The sequence below is a fragment of the Anguilla rostrata genome, chromosome 9, assembly GCF_018555375.3.
Source record: "Anguilla rostrata isolate EN2019 chromosome 9, ASM1855537v3, whole genome shotgun sequence".
Classification (NCBI taxonomy): Eukaryota; Metazoa; Chordata; class Actinopteri; order Anguilliformes; family Anguillidae; genus Anguilla; species Anguilla rostrata.
Genome location: NC_057941.1, coordinates 15,978,013 through 16,001,305, shown reverse-complemented (window position 1 = coordinate 16,001,305; position 23,293 = coordinate 15,978,013). Strand labels below are relative to the sequence as shown.

Below are 23,293 nucleotides of genomic sequence, written 5' to 3'. Positions count from 1 at the left end.
CATTATACAACATCTCAACTACACTGTTGATTTTTAGCCCACCAGTAAAAAATATAATATAATATTTAGGAGGAGGACTTACAATAGGGACTGTTTTATGCTATATACTGTCAATCTGGCCACCCTGGGCTCTTTTAAATAACACATTTACAAACGTCTATCAATTTCAACAAACCATAAAAAATATACAGTATCTTATATTCCTACGGAATTATTTCACTAAGAATGAATGGCTGCATCACTTACAGTGTTGTAAAATAGTCAGAAAGAGGTACTGTTGACACATTACAAACATAATAATCTGTGTATTTAGTCTCCAGTGTCTTTTTCCTTTACACTGTGCTAATCATATCTCCCCTCTTTTTCTGTCCATCATCAATTTTACAGCAGCCTGCAGAGACCATGTCACTGTGCTACACGTATTCTACATGCATTTCCTTTTAATGTTTATTAGACACATTATTGACTGTATCACTGCGTGTTACAAAGATTCACATTAATGAACTCCAATTAATTCAGATGCGATTTTAAACAAACGCTGATGAGGAGAACCCATCAAGCATGACAGGACAGGGAGAAAAAAAAAAGCTAATTCCAAACGCAACCCTCCGCTGTCAATTTCCATCACAAGGTACATCTCCAGCTCCACTCTAATTCCCCCAAATTAAAGAAATCATTGTGTGTAAATACAGTTAATAAAAAAAGAAAAACATCTCTTCTACTGATGAAGCATTTTTTCTGTTTTGGCTTTCATAAAATTGGGCGGTTGAGGAACCCCAGCGATAGATGCTACCTTGAAGTGCGAAATTGTTTGTCCTGCTGCGGCTCGGAGTGAAATTTTGGTTAAGGCGGCGTGGGGGTGGTAGGGGGTTGGTGGGACGGCCCGACCCCTCCCTCGCCCATTCTTCCACAGCGGACCCAGGGGTGCTCTGAGTCAGTATGCTGCGCCCAGGCTGTTCCCTCACACGTAATGTTCAGTCATCAACTGAAAACACAGGAGACCACGGGGGACCTGGAAACCTTCCAACTGAGGGCCGAACCACAATCCGCCTCACAGCTCACTCAACAGACTATTAACCCCCACCACTCCAGAGCCACTCTAACAAATAGTACGCACAACTGGGTTACACAGTACGCCCTGTCATCTGATCAGGCCAGCTCCAATTAAGCTTACACCCAGCTACAGTAACTAATTTATTATTCACAACCGCACATTGCTTGTCACATTTTGAAGTGCCGGAGGGCAAAATAACATTGTTGAGTTTGACAATGACAACAAACCGCAGAGAAAAAAAAAAAATAATCAAAACATTTGTCTGTGACACAACAATCCTTTGGGTGCTTCTGATCTTATACGATATGTAGTGTCTAATCTGAAGACAGATAATCAAACTGAATGTAAAATGACAGCTGGAAAAAAAATACACATCTGGGTAACACCAATCAGAGACAGGGTCATTGGCTCAAGTGTACTTAGATGACCTCACTCAGCACACAGCAACAGAAGACAGAGAAAGTACCTAAGTAGAGTTCCACTGAAGCAAGGTTTACTTGAGAAAAAAAAAACACAGAAATGAAAAACAAAACTAACTAAATAAACAAGTGTTCTAGATTTCATGCTTCCTCCTGGATGTTTCACAGGCAATTCCACATACTACTGTGCTTCCCCTATCGGTTTCACCAGGAGGACAGCTGAATTCCCTATGATGGAGTACAAAGAACTCCTGAACTTTGTGATGGATCCAACATTCTTCAAGTTTCTCATGATTTCAGATCTTAAAATATCTAGGTGGAGCTGTCAAACACAGTATAACCCGGGCTAATGTAAAATCCTACACATTCTGTTTAAATGAGTAGAGTGACAGGAAATACAGGCAGTCTTTTGAAAGAGGACATTCTTAAAAAGAACAACTGCCTTTTCATCAAATCCAAGGTAAAGAAAAGAGGTATCTACAATGGCTATAGCAAAACAGAGAGAAGACTTCCATTATCTGGTAAATCACACAGACAAAAGCAAGAAGAGAAATGCTTACATATAAAGGTGAGGCCTTTGCGCATCCATTTTTATTTTGTTGCAGGAGCCTAAAAGTGAAAGTGTCTTACTTCTGCAAATTGCATTAATTTATCATAACTTCACTTTCACATTACAGCAATGTGACATATTTTAACTGCAGTGTGCAGGTGCCTTTTTTCTTTCAGAGAAAAAGTATGAGGTGCAAAACTAAGCACCTCATATGTTTTTACTGAAAGGCATTGTGCTATCAAACAGCTATGTGCTTACTGAATGAACCTAAGTGGCTAACCTGAGAACAGGCCTCTGTCAAATACTATTCCCAGTGAATAGAGCTGTCTTAAAAACCTGCAGAAAGAAAATGTGCCATTATGAGCACAGAAGTGCCACCACTACAGTGCAACAAGGTGAGGTTTTTTTCTTAAGTAAAGTAGAGGCTGACTGTGTTCAGTGCTGAGTAATTTGCTCCTCATGGAACAGATTTCCTGTCTGGAGAGGGAGCGGTCTCTTTTGGGTCAGATAAAGACTTCTGTGCATCAGACCCCAAGAACGGGTCAATAATCCAGACGACTAATAGGCTAATAATCTGAGACATGGGAAAAATGTAACGATTACCCCGGGTTTTGCAAAGTGAATGAACACCACCCTACTGCACATCAAGTGTCCTCCTCCAACTCATGTCTGTGTGAACTCGACATGTGGACTGCAACGCGATTGTGAACAGGGGTAACACTGTGTGCTTTGGAGGCGAGCGTATGCCTGTCTGCACCGAGCGTTGCAGCTCAAGTATGATTGGCCACTGCAAAAGAAGAAAGTCTGCCAACTCTCAAGGAACACACCATTTCTAAAATGCATAAGCAGCCAAAATTGTGATGGCTACATTAAAAATAGCCTACATTTTTGGATGAATTGTATGCCGTATTGGGTCAGCAGAGATAGCGTCAGTCGTTTTAGCCTTTTGTCATGCTCACAATGGCAACCACTTTACTAACTTGATTTCAAGGGCCGACTGAACATACAGTACAAGGCCACAAACTTTTCATGGAAAACCAGGAGGAAAATATCAGCCAATTCTAGTCATTCCAGGCACCAGGACACAAAATTAACATGCAATAAACCAATAGTTATTTATACCATCTCAAATCTGCTCCTTAAACCCCATCTGACTTATTATCAGCAGGGTCTACAAGATTTCATGAGTGGTTCACCGAAAATGTGAGCTGAATTATGATGAAAAATGATGCAGTTCATATCTTGTTATGCTTCCCTTAAGCCCGTGTGTTGCATATCGGACAAGCATGCAACATTGATATGCAGTTCTTGCTCTCCACCATTATATCTGATCAGAAAGAGTAATCAGATGAGGGCAAGGATTTGACACTAGCCAGGCCTAAACATGCCTGCTGTCTCCCGTAATCAGCGATGAACTTGTGAGAACACATCATACGATTAATTTACAGTGCCTCTTCTGAGGTTAAGGGCACTGAGTGAACTGTCACTTAGAGTTAATATGAGATGGCAACTCTGACATTAAACTTATGAAACAAATCTATTACACGTAACACAGAGAAATGAAGGGATATTTTCAGGAAATGTGAAAGCAGCTTGTACATGGGTTTGGGACACATTGTATTTTAAGAGTGGTGGTAGAACTACCTTTGAGGATGATTCAAAATCTCAGGACAGTATGTTGTAATAATCAATGGCATTTATAAAAAGTTTAATTCTACCTTTATAAAGGAAAGGTGTAAAAGATTTAAAGTTATATTTTAAGCAGAGCAACTTTATATACAAAAAATTAAATGTCCCTGCTACTGTTTTTTAATGTTGTATTATATAATTATTTACATAAATAAATACCATTACTGGTATTCCTATGAAAGACAAAAAAATGAACAAACCTGCATTCACTATTGCAGTTTAAAGAAAAATTAAAAATGATGAAAGAAAATTAACATTTAAAATGATGACTGGAGTTTAACCAGTAATTACACTATATGGACCGACTACAGTTTGCACAGAAACATACAGTAAAATGTAATTGTTTCACAATGGAAAGAAAACAGGAAAACCATTACATTCATTTTAATCATAATGCATGCATCAATTAGGGCAATATTAGAATATATTAAATAAATTCTGGGATTATTCCAGAAGAGGCATACTTCCATCCATCTATCCATCTATAGCCTATACACGCTTATCCTGGTCAGGGTCGCAGGGGGTGTTGGAGCCTATTCCAGCATGCATTGGGCAAGAGGCAGGAATACACCCTGCAAGGTCGCCAATCTATTGCAGGGCACACTCACCATTCACTCACACACTAGAGACATACTTGCAAATAGTCTAATTACTATATATAATATTAATGCTTCCTTATACAGAACAAAAATTCAGATTATGAGAGATAACCTCTAAAAATGTCTCTCAGGTCATCAAGAATCAAAATATACATTCCAAATCACTCCAAAAATGCTGCTGCTGCAAAAAAAGTACATAGTTGCAATTTATCAATATGAATTAATAATGTTTTAGTCCGAACTATTTTAAAAGCCTCTGTACAGCCACTGTAAATAGTACAGGGCTACTATTTTTCATTTTATGGGCAGAAGGTAGCTATCTAATTTAAAAAGAGAATTTATTTGTTTTCCTTTAGAAACACAAGCAACATATTTAGATTAACACTGAAGGAAAAGCCTCTCATGGGCAAGACATTAAGCACTATGCGGAACAATGCATCAGACAATATAGCCAGCATCTCAATTACAGAGCAAGTTACCATAGCAAGGCATCTTTTCACGGGAAGGCTCCTCTTCCCTTTAGCCCTCCACAGCTTTATTATAATATTAAACTGCAATAACTGCATTAAATAAGAAAGAAGGGAAAGTAACATGTCATTAAAGCTTGACATTTATTCTATATGCAAGTGACAGTGGTTCATTTAGATTTCATAAATTCTATGTGGTAGACTGATAACACTGACAAAGCAGTTTCTCTCTCAGTCACTTTCCTTTGACTCTCCGCAAATGGGCTGCACCTGATTAGCTGAGATTTAGGATGCGGTTTTCAGGTCTTAGCCGTCAAATTCAGAACATGCTTCCATGCATTTCCTTGTACTGAGAGTAAAACCTGGAACTGGAATATATGCTAGGCAAATTCTAACAAAATAAAACAAACATTGAAACAAACAAGTACCACCTGGCGTCCACCCCATATGCTGCAATCCCCTGCACATACAAAACATCTAGTCTATATAAAGTCACAGGCAATATAACAAGCAAGAAAAGGCACTAAAATATATACGTAAAACTGTAAGAGATCCAAGCCCTATACATGTGAAAAACAGGCCTGTCAAAAAAGCTTTCCCACATGAAAAAGATATCCCCTTTTTGTTTCTGTACCTACTTGAAAGGATATATAATCCTGCCTCCTGTCACAACAAATCTCCACTTAAAGGGTTAGCGATAAGACTATTAGTTATATTAAGCCAACATAATGCCCAGTGCAATAACTGTTTTTGGAGAAATCAATACTGTTATCTGGTTGTCAATGTTTCATACTCCCTGACACAAAACCTGGGCAGCCTTTTCTGAGTAAGCAGTGAATGGAGCAAACTGATCGATACATCCAGTGATAACAGGATGATTCAAAACCCATTTAACAAATGCTTATCACTCCAGCCTACACTAAATCTGACAAAATGTTTTTCAGGAGGCCGTGCAGGGGTGGCGGCCTATAACATCTCAGCCAGACGGGAAGGCGAAGGTCTCTGACTGGACCCAGATCTGATTGACATTCGTAGCAGGATTTCGCTCTGTACGGAAGAAAGCGAATGTAATTAGGTTTGAGATGCCAAAACATTCTCTTACTGTACTTCAGTACAGGGGGAGTGGATTTATTTTCAAGTGGTCGTAAGAGACAAAGCCTGAGCATCTAAAAAAGCAGACGCAATCTTCCATAAGCTGCTGAACCATCTCCAGTGAGGAAAAATTGTGGGTAAATAACCTACACAAAAACACTTCCTATGAGAGTGTTTAATTGCAAGAGGATCTAAGAACTTCCAGACAAAGCACAAGCAAAAAAACAAAAAAAACAAATTGGCAGCCCAGAGTAATAACAAGCTCAAACAACCAGGACACCAAGGGATCACAAGAGACAGTTTTTCAACATAATCTACGGCTCTTCACGGGAAAGCAAAGAGGAGAAAATCAAAACCTTGAAGGTGTTTCTCTTCTAAATGCCTTTTCTAAACAAAAGCTCTTTATTTCCTCTCCTAGCAATGTGAGCATCCTGCCAATTCGGGGACAGCCCGGGTGACTCATCCCACAGAGAGAGGAGATTGCTTGGTCCTGTAAACCACAGTCTGGGGCCAGCTGGGGCCTGCACCCCAGGGGGTCCCTCTACCCGCCCACACCCGCCCCCCCCCCACACCCCCCCCCCCAGCTCCGACAACAACATCCATCACCATTTCCTTGGGAGCGGACCATTCCGAGGGTACGCCCGGAGCAATTAAAATTCCTTACGATTTCTGCTCCTACCACATGCTAAACCGTACTGTGCGACTGAGCCATATGTTTTGAGATGCTAGATCTAGCGATTAAGAATTGAATTGCCTTCCGCTCCTTCAATAAACAAAGCAATGCAACAGCTGCTGTGTTCCTCCGTGGTTGGCTGGAGGTATGCCAACCTGTTCTGTCAAGTATTACTCTTATTTATTGCTGATAATTCATTTGTTTGTTTTTTTCTGACAACGTACGAATGTAAAATGAGAGAAGGGATGACTTACAGAAGGAATGACTTCTCAAATGTCCAGGGCAGGGGGCACACAGAGGTTGTTTGGTTATGAACATGGTACAAAACATAAAGGAAGCCCCTCAGGCATCCTGGGACTTTGCTCTGTGGCTGATGCACAAAAGTACCTCAGTAGCTCAGTGCTGGTGATATGCTACAGGCCTAGCTTTGCCACACCATTGGCTCTGGGAGGCTAAAGTATGATCCAGCAGTGGTGCAGCTGCACATGGGGTTTCGTCCGTGAATAAGCTCTTTTCTCTGCTTGTATGACTTGAGTTTCTTATCTTATCTGCATGTGGCTCTCCCTTCAGTATGTAATTATGAAAATGCTTGAATGTTGTGTATTACAATAAACTGTGTTTAAAAAAACATGACAATGATGATGATGATAATGATGGTAATTTATTACGATCATTATTATTTGTATTATTACTGGTGGTGGTAGTGGAATCATGAAACTATTATTACGATATTATTGTGAGCTCTCTGTTCTCATGCCAAACTCAATAAAGGAATACACTGTATGTTACTTGTCCAAGTGTGAAATGAGTGCAGTTAATTCAGATATTTTGAAATAAATTCAAAAGGCTACAGGGTACACAAGCGTTGAAGTAATTCAGCTCAATATGTGTTGAATCACAAATAATATGTAAAAAGACATCTGGAGCACAGACGAGGCAGGCCATTGCAGTCACATCACAGTCCAGATCGTGTGCCAACCTCGCCTCTGCTAAGCAGCATCCCCAGTTCATGGGGCACATGGGCAGATTCACATAGCATGTAGTGTAGCATGGGTGAGGGCCTGCCCCACTATGCCAGCCAGATATAACCAGTCCTGGCTCCCAGTGCTGAGCTCAACAGCAGCAACCCCCACTGAGACTCCCCTCCCCTTTCCCAAGACATGGAGCGTGACACACAAACACACAATTCCCACAGCCACTGCATTCAAGCGTGTACAAACATGCACACACACGCACACATACACACACATACACACACAAAGAAAGGTACAAACACACACACACACACACACACAGAAGCATACACACACACACTCGCATACACGCACCCACACACGCATACACACACACGCACATACACATTAATGATCTTTTCCACCTCAGTGCCACAGTACATTCTCTCTGCATAACTCCCCATTAAAAGGACTGAGGCTTTAACACAGTAACATTTCACTACATCATGCCCGGATTGAATATAACTATTGGCAATGGTTCAAAGACTTTAAGTGTCTAGCAGATTGTCTTCATGCAGATAATGTAACCTCACTCTGGGTCTCATATGAGGTCAATAAGGTTCTTTTTTCTGCTCTGCCCCAGATGTGGTAATTAAACTGTTAAAGTTGACACCCATATCGCATATATTTCCTTAGTCAGATGAACAGTAAATTAGGAACATAAAAGTCCTGTAATGAACATGCACGTGGACCATGAATGTCATTCTCATCCTCTGATCTGGAAAGCTTCATGAAGATAAAATCATGTAGGTGAACAGTAAGTAAGCATGTTCATCATCATCATCATCATCATCACCACCATCATTACCACCATCATAAATTACTATTCGGGGTCCAAGCTATTGTAATTGTTCTGTTTTTTATTATTTTATTTTTTCTCCAGAAAAAACACTCATAACTTCCAGACAGAATGGTGAAACTTGGTAGGTATGTTTGGGATGTGTGAAATTGCAATCTATTAGAACAGGGCAGCAATTGACCTCATGGTAATTCTACAGTGCATGTTAAAAAATGTCATAACTGTTCATAACTTTGGAACCATTTAACTTGAAGACATGCAACCTTGACTATTAGATGCCCTTGGTCACAATTAACAAATAATATTATTGTACCAATAAAATGTACTTTGATTTTCTGTTATTTAGAATTTTCTGAAAAAAGAAAAAAATCTTCTTTTGACTAGACCCTAAATAAAATGCAAAAACAATAGTTGATACATCAAAAAATGGCTGAAGGGCATGTAATTAATTCCAGATATGGTCATTTGGCCTTGAAACATGTTCTGAATCAAAGCCCACATGGTTCTGAACAAAGCAAAACATGAATGGTGTTGATATCTTCAGAAACATGAAACATTGTTAATTCTGAAAAAATAATACTTAATAAATCTTCTACTCGTGAAACATAAGTCTGATCAAGACTCCATTTGGAACTAAACTGCGAAGGAAAAGCAACTATTTTCAAAGATGCCGAAATGACGGGCAATGATATTTCAATATATAAAAATTTGCATACATTGCTAAATGACAGCAATAATTCTTGGTTTGATTAATTCCAGATTTGGTCTTTGGCCTTGAAACATGTTCTGAGCCAAAGGGCATGTTGTTCTGAACAAGGCAAAACTTGAATGGTGTCAATCAATGGTGTTGTGGCTTGCTGGCCTTTTAAAGTCAGAGTTTTTAGGTAGACATGGTTGACTTGCAGCAAGGCAAAACTTGAATGGTGTTGATTGCTTAAAGAATATTCATCATGTTTGGCCATGATTCCATTTGAAAAAATAATACTTCTAAAGATCTACCTGTCATGAAGAAAACATCAGATCACATGACTTCTGGATCATGAACCCTTTGTTCAACAAGCATGGACATGGCTGATTTCAGCATCTTGCTGCAAAGGTAGACTTGGACTGCTTGGACCACATAATCACTGCTTTTCAGCTACTATTATTATTATTATTATTATAATGATTAATATTGGTCGTACTGTCCAGCTATCAATATTAATTGACAGGTCGGAACTCCAAAGTAGCATGGAGGCTGTAGGGGCAGTGATCTCTAGGGTCCTGTCTCTGACTCACTGTCCTGCCCAATGTGGAGACATGGTTTTGCCCTGCTCTTCTCCAACACCCCCCGGCTGACCAGCAGAGCCCCTTGTGGGACCACTTTGCCTGCAATTATTTTAAGACAGGCTGAACCATTGAGAAAATTCCATACAGAGGTGTGAAGAACGGTTTGAAATAACAAGTCTGTTACCCCAGGTGAAGGAAAATAAATAATAACAGCTTCAGTGTAAATTTATAAACTTTAATTTCAAAGCAATCACATTTTGCACCATGAAAAAATATCCTCCAGCAATTGCACTAGCTGAGCTGAAAGCTCGGTGCTACTTTTGGACCGAGGCTCCATAAATCCTCCAGTATGGAGAATTACAACAAATCTTAAGAACATCTTAATTGTATCGCCCCAGAACATTAGTATAAGATAAACAGCCAAAGTTAATCTGTACCCCTCCCCCCCAAAAAAAGAAAATACTGCTGCAATAACAGACACTTAGTCTATCCTGTCTGTGCTGCTGGCAAAGAGTTTATTATGACAAGTTTTCCATGGGTAACAAAATACACAAGGCTTGGGTGGCCAAAGTTCCTAAATCAACAAGGGATTAGATCATCTGTAAATTGAAGCCTATCATTTTTTACTTTGTTTTGATTAATTAAAAGCTCTGGTATAAAATGTCAACATTAGACAATTGGTCTCTGATTGTACAATTTGAACTCCATGCTCTCCAAAGTCATCAGAAAAAAGTCATGATTGAGTTTCAAAGTTTTCACTCCAAAAACCTTGCTTCCCAAAGCATGAAACAATAATTAACAAAAGATTGTTCGGCCTTCATGAAAAAATAATTTTAAAAAATAAGAAGAAGAGCACAAAAACTCATCCTCTTGCGGTAGCAGTCATTCAAAATTCAGACCCAGAGTTTCCCATTCAATCCCCAAATTTAATTCAAACGGAAATATGTGTCTAGTTTTTTAGACAATATGTCAAAACAAAAGTACTGCTGTGATTCAAAATGTCACGCGAAATGATACTAATTTCATCGCTCATCACAAAGCCTCCTCAACAGGACTTATTTTGCAGGGAACAGGCCCTTAGCCATGTCTGGAACCCATAAAAACGCCAGTGTGCGTGAAACAAACCACCTTTGACCGACACGGTTCACATGAATGCCGGAGGCTGAGAAAGCCATAGAATGCCTGAATATTAATGAGCGGCTCCATTATGTCACCTTGTCTCACTGCCAGGGCCTAATGTAAACTCAGCCAAGCCAGAGGAATGTCAGCGGGGCCAATTCAATCTGCCCCGCTCCATACCTCTGCTTTTTTCTGCCTGAGGATCAAAAAGCAGACAAATGTTGAACGTTTCCCCCGGTTACGTGCGAGCGGTTCCTACGCAGGCGAATGAACGGTGACACGTACCTCTCCGGGCTGCGGCAGGGTCAGCTTGGGCAGCTTGCTTTTGGTGTTGCCGGCTCCGCCTTTGCCCTCCATCAGGCCTCCGAACGCGGCCGCGCCGTAGCCGTCCCCAATCTCTGGGCGGGGCTTCAGCTCTGGCGAGTCGTTGGGGACCTGGTCCTGGCCGTCCATGGGCCTGACGTAGGCCGTGGGTTTCTGCTGGATGGCGCTGGGCTTGCAGTGGATCCCCGGGGGGAAGTTAGGCGTGGAGAGTCCGCTAGGGAGGAGAGAGGTGGAGGCCACCGGAGAGGAGGCGCCGTGGGAGCCCAGGTCCTGCTCCGTGGGAGATTTGCAGCGACCGGCCTCCTTGTGGCCATGCTCGGAGGAGGAAGAGGGGGCCTTGGGGGGCGCCACATGTCTCCGGGACAGGGAAGATGTGGGGACGGGACTGGCGTCTCCCTGGCTGCTGAACTGGTCCTCATACCTGCCATGGGGCAGCTCGTGGGCGGAGGCCCCATGCTTGCCCCTGCCGCACGGAGGCCCCGCCCCCTGGCCAGGCTGGCTGCTCGCTGAGCTGTGGCTGCCCCGGGCCCAGTCGGTGGAGCGGGACTTCTTGGCCCCCTGTTGGAGGAGCGCGGAGCCGGAGAGGGTGGAGGAAGCGGGTGGAGGCATGGAGGAGCCGGGCTGACCCAGGCTTGGGTGGGAGGGGGCCGTCCTGCCCTTCTGCCCCTCGGGGAAAAAGCTGGGCTCGTCCTCCTTCTCCACCGGGGTCTGCGGCACCGAGTTTTTGGGGATTCCGACCAGGTGGCTCTGGTTGGAGTGGTTGGTAATCAGCTCCTTCATCTCGTCATAGTTCCCCAGCGTGTTCTGAACGCGGTTCGCCAGGGCGTCGCCTTTGTTGGTCTGCGAGGAGGAAAGGAGAACCGTTATCGCATTTCTGCATATCACATTTCTCCCTCCTGCACTGTTTCTCTCTCGTATCATTCCTCAGCATGCTCACACACGACTGTAATGCACGGCTCCAAACCAGGGTTGCACAGCTGCAGTAAGCCAGCGCAACTGCGACAGTCTGCAAGCTGGTAAAGGGTGGATGCTCGGGTGCAAACATGCCTTAGTGAGCAAGACAATTACGGCAGTGTGTAATACAGCAGTGCAATTAATTACACAATCGTGAAAAAAGTGTCCTTCCCCTAATGCGATTATGCAGGCTAAAATAGCTTTACTCTTATTGGTATATTGTGTAATGACAGCAAAGTGGCACTACCCACGCCGTAAAGGAACACTTTAACTGGCAATCAGCAGCTTCTAATTAATACAGTTTGGGGAGGGGGGAGGTCAGTAAGAGCTGTTCAAACAGGTCTGGTAAAATGCACCTCTTTAAAGGTACAGTATTTAAACAAACATTATGGCTCATTACAGTGTGTATCTAATAAAATATACCTTATGGTCTGGGTTGTGGGTCTCCCCCAAAGTGGAGTGACTTGATGCTTCTATCTGTCATTGTGAAGAGACAGGATACGTAAGAACTAGTCATAGCTAAGGGAAAATATTCCCAAAAATCTGTATCAAAATGTACTTTGAATAAAACCATGTGTTACGTTTAATCAGTAGTAATGGTAATAATTAGACTTTATTCAGTTTTTAAATCAAATTCTATATTAAAGTCAGTCAATGCATTTCTGTTTTTAACAATGCCTCTTTGCAGAAATTTCCAAATCCCCTATTTCTTTGCTGCAGGAGGACCTTGTTACAATAATTATCCTCTTTCAGGTTTTTGAAGCATATTAGTTTATACAGTAAGTCTGGGAATGAAAGCATGCTAAAGTATCCTATTGCTTATTTACATAATAAGAAACATAATGCATAATGTGCAGCACATTGATATTTTTCCCCTCAGTTGAAACCTGCTAGTAAGTAAGGTATTTAACAATTTTCTGCAACAAATTGCAACTGGAAAACTATTCAGTAAGTCCTACTGCTCATATATGTGCTTATAGTACATACATAAGAAAGAAAATCTCTACAGAACACATAAAGTACTTGTGTATATATTGTAAAATTTAATCTGGTCAGAATCACAGGATCAATATACACAGATGATGTATGGATAGTAGTATTCTGGTGTCTCAGCATTGCAACCAGTTCAAAAACAAGCAGCCATTCTACATTTTTCATAGTATCACCACAGACAACACAATACCCCGCACACAAATAATGGGAATAAATCAAGGTGATGAACAATCATTAGGCTGTAGCATGACTAACCGCGGCCTCTAACGCAACAGGAGAGGGCCTCCTGCGGAGATGCTTTGTGATTCTTAAGCGCTGACCCTCACGCACTTAAAACTTAAGGCCATTTTAATGTGCCCCATAAATCTTTAATGGTATACATGGCGTGAAGAGATTTATCGCGGTGAAAATCGCAGTAATGGACAGTCGTCCGGAGATCTTCCAGCGCCCTGTTTTACAGCACATTAGCTGAGTAAACAGGAGATCATTACGAGCAAACAAAGAGACCGCTTTGTGTTTAATACAACAGCACTCATTACAGACAATGACAGGGAACTAAAGTAAATTAGAAATCAAAATGCATTCTAAGAATCTACAGCAAGGTAATAAGTATGAACCCCTGAATCAATGTGATGCATATTTCCTTCTCGTTGACCTATTGTCTGCTGATATTATCTAGAAATGATCTTTCCTCATCCGGATAGTGCAGAATAACTTTGTTAAAGATCTCCTGAGAGTCCACTTATGCCTTTGCATTTGGAAACAATAAAATCATTTGTACTGTGCATCCTGTCACAGAATACTGCTTTACTTAATGCTACAGCTATCTCATTCCATCTAACATCTTGACCATGATCCTATTATACTTTCCATCATTTTAATTGATCTCATCTGTGGTACATATAGTGCATGGGCTGTCACTTGTATCTAATTTGTTAAATTTCTATGGCATGAAATTAATCAACATTTGACCTCAACTTGGACTAACCATCAAAATAAAGAATGATTTTACATATGCATATATAAATACAGTTTGTCCACTGAAGTAATAACAAAAACGAAGTTGCAAGTTTGTGAAGAAAACACTTAATGTTAATGACAAATGTTGAACACAGGCGCATGTCTATGCTGTATTTTTAAATACAAAAATCAATCAGCAACAACATAACATATTATTTCTGAAAGCATAAATAAGACAAGAAGGAGATAATATCTATGTAAATACTTTGTGAATATGTACATTTTGGACAATTCATTTGGCTAGGCCTCTTTTCAAAGTCAATACTGCATATTCGTTAGAAAAGAAAGGAAATGACCAACTGACATAACAGCCAAAGTAAATGAATAAGCCTGATTCATAACAAGTGAATTAAAGGTTTTCAAAAGCAGCGTCACATTAACAATCAGAACTGTAGCTCTTGTAATGTGATGTAAGGCTCCTTAGAAATAACAAGATCAAGCAAGATCATTTGAAGAACGGGAGATAGCAGTGTTCCAAAAACAGCCTCATTATTTTTCTCTCTCTGCAGTTTTCCTAGACATTTTCTTTGAATGGTCAAACTGTCATGCACTAATTTATTTGACAAGTATGAGACACTACAGTCCGCTACAACAGCAGGCCCGGTGTTTCTAGAACTGGTGCTGGGAAGGGTGCTTTCAGGGCCAGCTGGGTGAACCTCCCCAAGGCACTCATTTTCTGCCAGGGAAAACCCATCTGGTCTGAGCAAAAAAGGGAAGACCCTTTGTGGCAAAAATCACAGCCCTGCAAACTGGCAAACCCTGCACCAAATTAGCCGTCAGCTACACAGAATCTGGTTTACCGTGCATCTGTGGATGTGATTACACCAATGGATGTGATTGCATCAGTGGATGTGATTACAGATTACAGATTTGCCTCTGGCTTACTCTGTGAAGGTTTAAACTCCAAAGCATATTGTGACAAATCCTTTGTAAAATGCACAAAAGAAATAAAACTGATTGATTGATTACCTAAAATCTTTTGAACCAATTCTACAGGTACGATCAGGGAGGCTCAATGGTTGCTATTTTTTTGGTCACTGCATTTCAGTTCAAACAGGAGGAGTGTTTTAAGATTGTAGCATGAGTCAAAGAGTGATATTCTGTATGTTTGAGTGCAGTATAATTGAACGTATACATGACTCCCAAAGATTTTTAAAATGACATGCTACAGTGCAATCCTCTTCAATATTGTAGCAATAATGACATACTGACAAGTTGCACAACAGGTAGAACAATCTGGCTTTTAATAACTCTTTTAAATATAAATTGTTATTATGTATTAGACACAACTGAAATGTACTAACAGTTACTCTTCTAAATATAAACTGTTTCTACGTATTAGAAACATGCTAACAATTACTCCTTTAAATATAAACAGTTACAATTTAGTAGACACAAATGAAGTGTACTAACAGTTACACTTTTGCAGTTCTTCCAAAAACCTTAAATGACCCATCTGCATTGATTCTTAACTATTTTGTTTGAGGTTTGAAATAGCTATGTGAACTAAAACTTTTTGGAAGAATAAAAAGCACGATTCTAGCCCTCCCACCCCCTCCACCCAAGGATATGTGGAGCTGAAAAGTACTTGAATGGGATGTGAAATAGAATGTGAAATAAAACCACAGAACCAACTACTGGGGATGTGATAGGCCGTGGTGGCTCTGGCGAGCAGGGTCCTATGGGACAGCTTTGCTTTGGCTCAATCCGTGCCCCCCCGTCTAGGTTAGACAGCAAAATTCCCACATGCTACGAAACTAGCAACCTGACCCAGCTGAGTTAAACAAGTCATCCAAGTATTTTACACTTGAGACTTCTGCATTAATTACGCCCCAAATGTTTTTTCTCACTTTAGCGGACTTTAAAGCCAGTGGAGCCCTGTGTTTAGCATGGCCCAAGCAGTCGGAATATTCTTCCTTCCACGCCTTTTGGCTTTACATCATATGACCGAGACAAGACCTGCGGTGATGCCGACATTCCAGCCGAGGAAGGAGCTCCCGCCAAGACGGATGAGGCTGAGTGCATTCCGACTCTTTGGGATTGGAGGCATTTGTGATGGAGCCCGTGTCGTTAGGACACTGGGAATCTAGGATATACCTCCCTGCTGAAAGCTAGTGGGAGGGAAGGTCCTGCTGTTTTAGTAAAAGAAACAAAACTTATCATCCTCCCAACGTCCAATCAGCCACAGAAGAAGCAGTGACTCCTAATCCTTGTTTTATTTGAAAAGCGAATTTACGAAGTATCTTCTGCTTTTACTTTCCTGAGTTTAGGCCCAAATGAAGTCCTTTCTGTTTAAAGAGTACATTACCCAATCGTGCTTCTGAATATGGATTATCGACCAAGACCTAAATATACTAACCTACCAGGAATTTATTTTAAATCAGTAAAGAATATACTGACATAATGCACATGAAAAATGCTTCTTGTTTGTAATATGGAAACCTAAACAGAGTATGTTAAGAATGAAGAACAATAAAGAACCAAGAATGTCACTGCAGATGCTACTGTGACTAGAATTTAACTAAACAATGACTTAAAATACCTCAATCCCTGATAAAACAAGCTGAAATTTTGACAGCGCAGACTGCTCAAATCAGGAAAGAAGAAGCGGAGGTTAAAAAAAAGAAATAATTCCTTTCTTAAATGCTGTAGGGGGTACAATTTCACATTGCATAAATTATCATCTTCCCCAACTTTTGTCCTTTGCCTCAACGGCGGCCATGAATAAAACATATCGCGAGCAAGGAATGACAGGGAATACATTTGCAGTGATTCACCGCAAAAAAAAAAAACTCTGTAGAGTAACAGAAAAACTTGACTTCTGTCTCCTCATATAATTCTTGTCTCCTCATATACTTCTTGGCAGTTGCTGGCTGGAGGTGGAAGGTAATTTGGGCATATTTGCTGAGGAAATAAGCGCCTCTTTGTGACTCTGCTTGAGCAGGAGCACTGGCCTTCATCCAAAGACACCCATTTGACCTTTGCCAGATCCACCAGCTGCGTGAAAACGCATGCAGGAACATGTCCATGTGCGCAGTTTGCAGCCACGGGGAGAGGCTGCAAGTGGGCAGAGGCCAGCATCTGAGGCTCACAGCCCACCACAGCCCAAGTGCACTGGGACTCCCTTAGAAGTGACCAGTGGAGCTGGGAAGCAGTAAATAAGTTCTTCACAACTGTGACCTGTAGAGTTCCATTAAGCAGGATTAAAGGGGGATTAACTAATACTGGCCCGAGAGATGGGAGCTCTACAAATAATGTCATGTAGGGGAAAAGGTGCATGTATTACATTTTCTACAGCACACTAAAGACAAATGCTCTAACTTCCATTTTTGACTAATATGCCCCAATACAGAAGGAACCAAGTTAAAAGACATGTATGGAATTGCATGAGGTTCTATGGAAAATAGTGGGTTGAGGATTAAGGCCCACAAGGTGACCTTCATAATTTATCCAGTACAACATTACATTTAAAAAATGTAACAATGCTTCTAACCTTTTCTGATGCGATTACTTTCAGAAGTTGAAAGTCAGAACTCTGCAGGTTCAGCCTTACGGAATATATGTATCATGTCTACTTCCTCCACTTGTCTATGCTTTTTGGTTGTTTCTTCACTCTTGACGTGACTTCTTTCTTTGTTTTCAGGTCTTTCAGATAATTTCTTTAGTGTCGGTAGAAGTGGCTAGCACTGAAACCATTTAACCCTTTTTGTCCCAATGCTGCTGCTGAAAACTGAAAAAGCTGTCATACTTCATTTATTTTTTATTTTTATGATATTGCTTGGATTGCATTTGTTTCCAAGCACTGTTTTCCTGAAAAGCATGCCATCTTCCACAGATGAACTATCTCTAGCATTTTATAGTTATATAAAAAGGCAAGATAATGAATCCATATAAAAGTGTATGTGGAAGAATATTACAATGAAAGTAAAGAACTGCGAAGGTCCAATTTGATTCTAGCCATTTAGCTCGAGTGGGGGAATCAGAGAGGCAGTGTCAGCTCAGGTCCAGTGCTAGATAAATCTCCTCAACATCTAATCAATCACAAGGCTGCTTTCTCATGAGTCATAGTCTTTAAAGCTCCCCAGAATTAACTGCATGTGTAAGACAAAGTAACAGCACATCCTGCAGTAACTGAGGCAACCAAGCTAATCAATGTGTTTCCAAATTCATGCACAGTTCAACCAAATCCCCATGAAGAAAAGCTGCTTCACCAGTTCATCTGCTAATGTTTCAAACACTGAAAGATTCCAATTAAACTATTCAAAATAGCAAAAAACTGAAATATATGCTATCTTAAGTAGTAGATGCATAGCAAGACTTAAACCAAAAAATGCAACAGACAGAATTAGTTAGGGCATGTTATTGTTTTGTAATTATTCCCAGGAAAGCAACAATCTCTTTACAGATGATGATAGATTATGGGTTTTGTGCTTCCAGGTTATCAGTGGCTAATGTACTCTTTATGAGAGAGGACTGACAGAGAGATGTAGAGTTAGAACAAGGTTCCCGGTAAGCTGGGTAAAGTGTTTCTTACCCAGAGTGGCCTGGCATCTTTAACAGTAGGTATGAGCAGAGCCCTTGAGAAGCAGTAAAGGTCACCCTCACCTGCTCCTCAGTACCTCTGCCACCTCTCCAGGAACCCATCCATCCAGTTTGATTACAGCACTCAATCCACTGGAGAGAGAAGGGGCCCTGCAGCAAGAGAGGCCATTGATCCCCGCACTCAGGACCAACGGCAAACTCGATCCCTCAATATTTACACGGTTTGTACCTTCACAGATGTTCCTCAGAGTGGTTTGCCTTGTCATCCCGCTCGTGGTGGGGAGATGGATATGTTTAAGAAAAAAGGGCCTTTGCAAACAAAAACAAAAACAGCGAGCTTCCCTTCCGCTGCCACGGTTCAGCAGGGAGGTGTCAGTGAAAAGATCATAAATGTAGACGAATGGCTGTGATAAATGCCTGTGACAAAAATGAAATAGGTAGAAAATGAAGAAGTCTGATGGAATTACATTAACCTAGATTCCGCTAGCTTCTGTCAGAGCGTTATAAACAGCCCTGCACTGTTCACCAGTCAGTGGTCAGGAGGAATTGTATATTGGCTTTCCCCATAACACAGAAGAAGAGACGGTAAAAGTGTCCGTCATTGCTCAAAGTTCAAACTTTCACACCGAGCCCGCATTACAAAATGTTTCATGCTCGGTTTAGTTACACCAACATGTTCTTAATGTAATTTTCACAGTGACTTTTCATTGTGTTTTACCATTAACCTTCAGAGTTAGCAAAATGGGTGTTGTAACAATAAACTGAAAATGTAAGACTGTCTCCCTGCCCACTTCAACAAATATGTCAATGATGCCATATCCCTGCACATTAAAATGCCTAATACAGCTCGAATACTAGGGCAACCTCCTACAGTAGGCTGTATCTCTGCACTGCAATCACAGAAGACAAGGAACATCTAACAGAACAAGAACTGCTGAGCCACTCTAATCTTGTGAGACACTTCAATATAACCACTATCACGATTAGGCACGCTGTTATCTCGTTACAGTTTTCAAATTAAACAGGCTAAAGGACATTAATGCTGCCACCTTAAAAGAGCAGACATAACTGCAGAATGGAGCCTGCTGAGACAAGTGCCTCGCAGTCAAAGGCAGGTTAAAACAATTAACATTTTTACTGCGATAGATAAATAATAGATTGTTTTAGAATCCGCCCACAAGAACAAAGATGCTTCTTCATCCCTTCGCAAACACCTGTTATAACTCGAAATTAGATCATTTATAAAGTACTGTATGCTTTTTGTCTTTGTTTCAAACACATGACCCCGGAACTTCCTAAGAAATAACACTTGCATGCTTCCTTATACCAGTCTAAATATCGTGATATTTTTAGGAGAGGCATTACATTTTAGAATTTAGCATATGCACTTACATAAATTTCATTTTTAAAGACAATCCATTCATACGGCTGGATTTTTTATTATTTGTTTAGCTGAAGAAGTTCAGGCAAAGTACCTTGCTACAGTAGCACCTCAGCTAGGAATCAAATCCAAATCCAGTTACAAGTGCAGTTCCCTAATCATAATGCTACTCTGCCACCCCCTCATGCTTACAATGAGGAAATCATGAACATCAATGCATCTTGGCTCTTATATATAATTCTGTCCATTTGGATTGCTCACAGCAAGGTATGCTGAAGACACAAAGACATCAAAATATGACTAAATGATTCCTTTATTCTATAGATTTTACCTGCAGATTTTGCAGTACAAGTTCATATAGTGTCCTGGATATGGAGTATAGTTGTAAAATGCAGCCTTAAAGATCGAAATGCACTGACATAAATTACCATGAGGAGGTGATCTGGACTCTTTCTAACAATGTGATTGAAAACAGCCAGATGCTGCTGGATGGACATCTGGCTCAGGCTGTTAACTTAAATTTTTTGCATGTACCAGTGATGCAAAAGGGGGTTCACATATTCAGCAGGGCCGAACTATTTGCAGTGTATGTGTGTGTGTGTGTGTGTATGTGTGTGTTTTCGGGGGGAAGCGGTTGCAGAGTCCCATGCTGTGCTGCTCTACATCTGTTTAACAGTGCCCCACGCCTGTTGCTAGGTAATGCCCTCCAAGAGATGAGAATGCGGCGACTGTGATTGGCCCTTACCTTGTATGGCTCCCCAAACAGATTAAACCCAGAGGAGAACAAATCTTCATCTTGCTGCACTTCCTGAGTCCTCCGCTCCCACTCTTTCTTCTTGAGTGCACTGCGGTCCTGCTCGTAATGACTGTGGAGACAGGAAGTGAGGCAGAAAAAAAGGGCGGTAAGAATGACATGAGATAGCCTGTGAGGAATAAATATTGAATCCCTTCCATGAAAAGATTTAAGAGAAGCCCCTTATCTCTCTAATGGACAGAAGCTGGCACTAAGCAGATGAAGGAAACACAGCCCCACAGACAAAATGACTGGATTGGCACTTAAATACTGTGTTACAGACCGGGAAGAAAGCTGCATTTCAGAATGACATGGAATACGAAGCACAGCAGGCAAAAAGAGGTTAAGAAGAGGTTAAGGAGTCTAGAAAAAACATATGGGCAGAAAGGGTTAACTAGTACTATGGGTGTAGCAACAATTCAAACATAGGAAGCAAAGATGCCAGTTGCCAAAGAAAATAAATTAGTAACATCATATAGCAGTATGGACAGTAACATCAACAGATAAAGGCCTGAATAAGGGTTAAAAATGATGTGGAATAGTTAATATGCTTATCTCAGCGGCAGGCCCTCAACCAGTGCTTGAGACATACAGAACTGCTGTTCACTTCTAAATGACACAGCAACCCACGTAATGCCTAAAATTCTGCACAGGGAAATGAGGTGGCTATGCAAAATGCCTTGGCATGACATTGCCTCGGTTGCTTGTTAACACACAGTTGATTGCGAGAGCTAAATATTCCAGATAGAATTCAAATGTGAGAAATGATAAGCAAAACGTTCTGTATAAAAAACTCTAACAGAGGAAAATGTCACTTAAGCCAGATAAAAGCTTAGCAGTTTTCCTTCTGGAAACATAAGGGCAGAAAAAGAAGGTTTACAGCATGTTCCTACTTCAAAGCATGCAGTATATTTCCAGGAATGTTTGGTCAAGTAGACAATAAAATCAAGTGCACACTACTTATTGCATAAATTGAACGAATTAAATCTTGTATAACCGAAAAAAGCCTTTACTTCCAATATGAGATGTGCGCGTAAAGGCCACAGTTACAATCGAAGATAATGGTGGTAACTTTATGTGCAATTATACCAGGATGTGGGTGACAGCCTGTTACTGCAAGGCTGTGCTTAAAGTATCAATAATTTAATGCCCCATTATGATGAGAATAAACAACACTAAGCTTATATACACTTCATATACTATATACAGTGCCGTGAAAAAGCATTTGCCCTCTTCCTGATTTCTTCTATTATTGCATATATGTCACATTGAATGGATTAAGCTCTTCAGTCAAAATGTATTGTTAGATAAATGGAACACACAACACATTTTAAAAATTATTACTTCACTTTTTAATAAATATATAAAACCACAACAGGTCCTGCATATACAAGAATATAGGCTATGGCACGACAGGGTGGTGATCGGCCACCAGAGGTTTTAATGTTTTTTCCATATATTTGCGCTTGGTGTATGTGAATTCCTTGTATCTAAACTGTACTTTATGTTTCGTAAAACTGTCACTGTAAATGTTTTGTATTGTAATCAGGGCTCCTCTGAGAAAGAGACCTAGGTCTCAGTGGGACTTCCCTGCAATAAAGGTTTCAAGGTTGAAAGCTGAGAAAACCACCCTGATGTGTGATATATTCTTTCATATGGACTGGCTTGGAGCGGTTTATATCTCTTATGCCATGGCTACAAATAAAATGCATGGAAAAAGTAAAATAAAATGGTATTTTAAAAACTTTTAATCAAGTACAAAACTAAAACCATTATGTACACATCCATCACTTAGCTACATATCCTTCCGCTGGTAATGCTAGTTGGCACTAGAGTTTGGATGCTACAGAGTTGTCTTTCACTATCAGTGAACAAAAACATAAGAAAAGAGAAAAGACATTTCACAATGAAAAACAAAAATACACAGACATGTGGGTTTATAATTTATATGCTGAATCAGTGCTCACTTGACATTGAGTAGAGATGGTGAATTTTGCCCTGCATAACAGTCTACATTATTAAAACCAGGACATATACCAGTTCAGCCATTTGCATAGTAGTCCCACATTTGCTTCAATTCTTGGCAACTACAGCAGAATTACAGCATTTTTTTAAAATGAAAGGACTAAGCAGTGAATGTTATTTAAACTCAGTCAAGCTAAATGGTAAAAGCTCCACATTAGCTTCAGGCACTGTAACCTCTGTTCTTACATCCTGAGGTTCTTCCACATCAAATCTGTTATGTTCGAAGATGATCAGTGCCTGTCAGTGAGTATTATCATTTTTCAGTGTAGCATTTCGTTCTTCATCTGGGAACACACTCACAACTTTGCGAATCCCGCCGCCTCCCCCACATAACTGTCTATCATTAATTACTTTTGGCTTTGGAGGGCTCAGGGGCTTAAAGGCTGGAGATGTTCGATAAGACTAGAGCTGTTTCGCACTCAATATCGGCCAGAGTAGCACCTAGATAAGAGCCGCCACCAAGGGTCCATCCAATCAGGTATTCGGTTTGCCTCCTCATTTACATAATAAGCCCCAGT

The 23,293-nt window shown here is 40.7% G+C and overlaps 1 protein-coding gene across 4 annotated transcripts in view; it reads right to left on the bottom strand.

Moving 5' to 3' along the window:
* LOC135263031 (AF4/FMR2 family member 2-like) overlaps positions 1–23,293 on the bottom strand; it is a 166,841-nt gene that overhangs the window by 105,517 nt on the left and 38,031 nt on the right. For 2 of the 4 annotated variants that reach the window (XM_064350577.1, XM_064350578.1), the window contains exons 2-4: positions 20,703–20,823; positions 12,445–12,498; positions 11,029–11,907 (exon numbers count right to left, since the gene is read on the bottom strand). In XM_064350577.1, the coding sequence (XP_064206647.1) occupies positions 11,029–11,907; positions 12,445–12,498; positions 20,703–20,823 (1,054 nt within the window). The remainder of the gene's footprint in view (positions 1–11,028; positions 11,908–12,444; positions 12,499–20,702; positions 20,824–23,293) is intronic. The other 2 variants (XM_064350579.1, XM_064350580.1) reach the window with 1 other exon arrangement.